The sequence below is a fragment of the Triticum aestivum genome, chromosome 6B (genome assembly GCF_018294505.1).
Source record: "Triticum aestivum cultivar Chinese Spring chromosome 6B, IWGSC CS RefSeq v2.1, whole genome shotgun sequence".
Taxonomy (NCBI): domain Eukaryota; kingdom Viridiplantae; phylum Streptophyta; class Magnoliopsida; order Poales; family Poaceae; genus Triticum; species Triticum aestivum.
Window position 1 is genome coordinate 725,892,384 of NC_057810.1, and position 5,282 is coordinate 725,897,665.

At 43.0% G+C, this 5,282-nt stretch overlaps 1 protein-coding gene across 5 annotated transcripts; it reads right to left on the bottom strand.

The window, feature by feature from the left end:
• Window positions 1–407: 407 nt before the first annotated feature.
• On the bottom strand, window positions 408–4,703 carry LOC123140102 (uncharacterized). Of its 5 annotated transcripts, none has more exons than XM_044559834.1 (11): window positions 4,397–4,703; window positions 3,491–3,607; window positions 3,191–3,383; window positions 2,816–2,958; window positions 2,521–2,695; window positions 2,244–2,305; window positions 1,893–1,974; window positions 1,340–1,397; window positions 1,111–1,243; window positions 880–1,029; window positions 408–782 (listed from the first exon to the last, which is right to left on the bottom strand). In XM_044559834.1, the coding sequence occupies exons 1-11, from the start codon at window positions 4,642–4,644 to the stop codon at window positions 779–781; spliced, it is 1,365 nt and encodes a 454-aa protein (XP_044415769.1). In that variant the 5' UTR covers window positions 4,645–4,703; the 3' UTR covers window positions 408–778. The 5 variants fall into 5 exon arrangements, 4 of the variants coding, with proteins under 4 accessions (XP_044415769.1, XP_044415767.1, XP_044415768.1 ...); XM_044559832.1 differs by having other exon boundaries at window positions 408–657; window positions 869–1,029; XM_044559833.1 differs by having other exon boundaries at window positions 869–1,029.
• Window positions 4,704–5,282: the final 579 nt, after the last annotated feature.

Below are 5,282 nucleotides of genomic sequence, written 5' to 3' on the forward strand. Positions count from 1 at the left end.
TTTCTTACTCGATCGAAATGTACGCCGTTCCTACCTTCAGAGTAAATCACAATACAACATATTACAAGAAAAAAAAAGAACAAACTATATAAAAGAATCATGCTTTGCAAAAATTGTTCCATCGCTACGACGACACAAAAACAATGTATGTACGTGTTCCTCATCCAGATACAAATATAAAAAACAAAAAACTATAGAAATCAGTAGTACGATCCTTTTCCCTGTAGTTCGAAACATTATATTTTCCTGCCCCGCAGGTAAAGACGTTTTCATGGAGGAAAAAGTGTGCTCGCATAGTATCACAATATGTTCAATAGCAGAAAGAAACTAAAGATTTTTCCATTACTGCGACGCAAAGAAACCATTATTGCACAACTAATAATGTCCTAATGGTGGTGGTCTCTAGATAAAATACCCCACATAGCAGGGAAATTATCACAAAGATATCAGTACTTCCACATTGTTCCATTACAACAATTTTAATGTTTCAAATATCAATGACCTAAAACTAGAGATCGGAGTAGATTTTTCTTCTCCATTGAAATGAGCATCACACTACAGTATTCGAGAGGATATGAATCGGCACTTCCTCCGTTACAAACACTCGTTCCAGCTTCCTTTCTGTTTCGCAATTCATACGATTTTCCTTTGCAAAACCTGCAAACCAAACAGGGCCTCAAAGATGAACAGATTTGACGCGCAAACATAGGTCACTTCATTTCATACTCCCGACTTTTACATTGAACTCGCCTTCGAACAAGGGAGGGGAGCTACCTTCCTAGCTATACAAACAAGGAAACAAAATTACGATCCACTGGTACACAACTTGCACACAGCATCACTGCCACCATATCTTCCTTTGTCCTACCTGACCGATACCTTGGGCAGTGGTTATGGTTCACACATGATCCGTCATCGCGATCTCTTATTGTCTGCCTCCGAGAAATGCCAGGGGCTGCAGCAGCCTCGCTTGCATCTGCAGTTGCAGCTCCGGCACTTTCTTCAGTGATCGGTACTGCAGCCGCGTACCTGAGAAAACAAGACGATGACTATCCAAACAGTATGCTAGGACGTAAAAGACTAGGTGTATGTTCAAAGGATTATACACACACTTTGCTACTCCCACTCCGCTTCAGCACATTCGTATGCTCGGTTACATCTTTCCTGCGCTTCCGAAGAGCGGCGTTATGAAACAGTCTCCTGTCATCCTCCATCTTCACCACCGTGGCTACTGCTCTTAAAGCTGTTCATAACAGAACACTGCCGATCGTAAGTGAGCAGGTGAAACATTTTTAATGCTAGTCTTACTAAGGAAGGTAAATATACGACAGAGACATACCGAGATTAGGAAACAAGGAGGATGTGTCGACTTCTCCATTGCAAATGGTGCATCTAGCCTGATTACATTACAGTGATAAAAAGAAACAATTTGTTGGTTGGTGGCATCCCAAAAGACTGGAGTTGCAGCAAACAGAAAAGATACTTCAGGCTTGTATACTAAACTATGCCTTTGCTGTGAGAAGGTTCACCGAAATGGCACTATCCTTCTCAGTAAGTTCTAGTTAGATTATCTGTTACTATGGCCCCTTTGATATCTATTCCCTCTGTCCCAAAATATAAGAACGTTTTTAACACTACACTAGTGTCAAACACGTTCTTATATTATGGGACGGAGGGAGTACTAAATACTAAAACTGGATGAATACCACAATTTAAGTTAGAAAAAATAGTGCCAGCATAAGTATTAAGAATATAACAGTTAACTGCAGTTGTAGGTAGCCAACAGAACATTAAGGACTGCAACTTGCAGGGAAGTGTGACCTATATTCTAAAATCTACAACCAGAACATTGACAACTATCAGAAAGGCTGAATGATTTTTCTAAAGCGTACCATTTCAATGACTTTCTTCAGCATGACGCCACCAAATGAGTGCCCACATTGGAGAACCATAGCATCTTCAAGAAAAGCCCCACTGAAAACAGACAAGTCCATTACTGCATTAATCAAGCAAATCAGCAACTGCGATGCCGAATAATGAGATGATCTGTAACATTGGTTTGGAGAAACAGAACGCTATGAACATTCATATCAAGCAATTTTGCCCCTCCCTTGCTCCCATTAAACTTACGATGAACTCATAAAAATAGCAGATGTAGAAGGACCATGCAGAATAAGGCAATCTATGTATATGTTGTGAACAAGTTTGTGATGAACAGCTACATCCAACAAGGAACAACTTACGACAGAGGGTCTGACAGGACACTTCTGAGTGATGGGTCGCTAACAAAGTTGCCCTGAGATTCCTGCAGTTGAAATTGGTTAAATATGGGCAATTTTTAAAATTCAGAGCAACAAATGAACAGGAAATGAAATGCACATAACACCCAATTCTTGTCAGTGTATTACTTTCCTACTCTCACAGATTTGAGAGCTGTGGCAGCTCTCATGTATCACTGGATAATTGACCATGTAGAACATGCATGCTACAGTAACTATGTTGCTTCGAACTTATGCTTACAAAAGGTTCTTCCAAGTGACTGGAAACAGCGTGCTCTTCAGCATAAGAATCATCCATAAATTGGCTTGCAGGTATGGGTTGGTACACCTGTCGTATGCAATGCCCAGCAGCTAAAATTGGAGAGCAATCCAATATAGCGTTGGCATGAGGCACCAACCTAAAGGTGAGTGATGCCCTACAAGATGGAAATTGTGGTTAGATGGCCAATTCATGTGTACAGGAGCACAAGGAATATAAGCCAAAAAAAGTATATGAAATGAGATGGTGAGACGTTCCAGCATTTCATAATTCTGACCTATTCTCATTAGTGACCCTGTAGTGGGAAATTGGGCAAAGACCAGCAGTAACATGACTTAGGGCCCTTCCAGTCAGAAGCAATAGATTATTTGGGCCTGAAACCCCATCAGCTAGGTACCAATGGCCATTTGGGTCACAAACCTATCAAAGAAACAAACACTAAACAATTAAATCTTGGGCAGATGAACTGTACCAACGGCATGGAATAAGACTGGAATCAGTTGGACACAGTACAAAAGGAGAAAACAAGAAGTAAACAATAGGAGGCTAAGAAAACAGTAGGGTATTTAACCAAAAGTAAAGTAGCCATGACTCGAATGCTCTATAGCTGCATTCAAATTTTAGATAGGTGTAAGGAGCAGAATTTTGTTACCTCAATTCCTGGACAATCGGAAGCAACTAGCGTCACAAATCCCCTATCAACTTGAGGCATTGAGGACCTGCTGGGACATCCCATGAGTGAGTGACCACTTTGGGGCTGTTCATGAGAATATGCCACCAGCAACTCTGATGAGGAGACCTCGTTAACCGGCAGTGGAGTATCATCAAGTAATTGGTTGAATACGCTGGATAACAGGGCATGATTATTAGCTAGTAGAATTCTGGGAATGTGAAGAGCATATTAATCAATTGTAAGACAAATTCAACAGGGGATAAAGGGAAAGGAGTGTACTCGGTACGTAGGCGCAGGTGCCGTGCTATTGCACAGAGGGCGGCCCGGGCTGCTTTGCCCAAACATCTGAAAGCATCAGCCATGCAAGCAGGCGACAACTCTCCATCTTCCAAAGTCCTGAGATAGAGTAGAATAACCGAAACATATCAGAAACTAGCCGCAAGACGTTGCCTAATTTGACAGAAGAGGGAAAAAAAACATGTGCAGAGCTGTGACCTAACTAGCTTACATCTGACAGCCCCCTTTGCCTAACAATCTAGCATACAGAGGTTAGTAAATCAGCAATAGTGTCCTTACCCATAAGACTCTAATTCTAGGTTCCTCCTAATTTTTCTATAATCAACATGTTTTTTTTTTCATTTCATTTTGGATTTTAAAACATAAACGTAAAACACAATCTACTATGCTAATAATGACATACATATGAGGCAACTTCTTGTACTCCCTCCGATCCAAATTAAATGTCGCAGCTCTAGTACAAAGTTGTACTGACGCTGCGTCATTTAATTTGGATCAGAGGGAGTACATCTTCTTTGGTATAAGAGGCAATTCTTGTACATTTACATTTTGAGTATGAAGCAATTTTTGTACATTTTGTGTTGATAGACCACAAAAAATAATGTATACAGCATCATCTGTCAGTTCACTAAGAGTCTAATGCCAGAGTAATAAAAGAGATGTAACCATCACCATTCTATTTCAGTCACACTCCGGCCCAGAAAGCAGAGGAAACAGAGCAATATTCCAAAAGTTCAGGAATGTTGTGTATGGTCAGCCAGCTCTCTCAGACTTTCACCCTTCAGATTCGCTCACACTCCGGCGCTGATCCAGAACGGAATCTAAACTACTGAGTCCACTCAAATCGAAGACGAAGTAGGCAGCAGATAGGGTTGTGACCAAGCATACCTCCCGGCGCGGTAGAGGTAGGCGGCGTGGCGGCCGCGGAAGAAGGCGCGGGCGGATTCGAGGGCGCAGCGGATGACGGCCGCGTCGTCGGCGGGGAGCTCGAGCACGGCGGCGCCGCGGCGGGCGAGCGAGGCGGCGAGGGCGCCGACGGCGCGCGCGTAGCCCGGGGCGGCCGCGCCGTCGTGTGGCGCCACGTCGTCGAGCCGCACCCTGGCGAGCGGCGACGGCGGGCAAGGAGGGCATGCCATGGCGAGCCGGCGGGCCAGGCTAGGGTTCCGAGCGGGTCGATTGCTGATTCGCCGCCATTGAGCTTACTCAGCTTGAGCGAGACTAAGAAAAATGATGCTCCTAAAAATAAATGTGGACCCAACTTTTAACTATGGTGGTAATTTTAACTACTTTATACTCCCTCCATCCCATTAGTACAAAATTGTGTCATCTATTTTAGGACGGAGGGAGTAACAAAATTCAAGAAAGTTTCGATTGAAACTAGATTTAGGAAGAAGAAAAATGCACCTCAACTAGAGGATTCGATTTGAGCCGTTGTTACCCTTCGACAAGTATGACCAACTGCAACGCCGCCTTCAGAATAGCGGGGCTCTCCGAACGGTCGATGCGCTGCTGCAGGGTCCACATTTTCTAAAAGGGTACAACGTATTTTCCCTTGTGCCAACCCGTCTGTACCAAATGAGAGGTCCGGATCTATCTTAACCATATTAAGTTTCGAACCTCGATCAATGCTATGCTGAGGTGTAATTGAAATGGTGGTGGTGTTGCGGCGTCTTGAGTTGATCTTGATGGGTAAATGAAAATGATGATAATGATGTATGTTAGAGAATATTATGCATTTATTCATCCATTTGTAAAACGAAAAGAAAATTGTACA

What these genes read in the sequence shown, in the direction of transcription:
- LOC123140102 (XM_044559832.1), bottom strand. Translation starts at nt 4,644, where the DNA reads ATGGCATGCCCTCCTTGCCCGCCGTCGCCGCTCGCCAGGGTGCGGCTC. An exon ending in TACCTCTACCGCGCCGGGAG is followed by an intron (nt 3,608 to 4,396) that starts GTATGCTTGGTC and finishes ACTCTATCTCAG; the next exon opens with GACTTTGGAAGATGGAGAGT. An exon ending in AGGGTCACTAATGAGAATAG is followed by an intron (nt 2,696 to 2,815) that starts GTCAGAATTATG and finishes TCCATCTTGTAG; the next exon opens with GGCATCACTCACCTTTAGGT.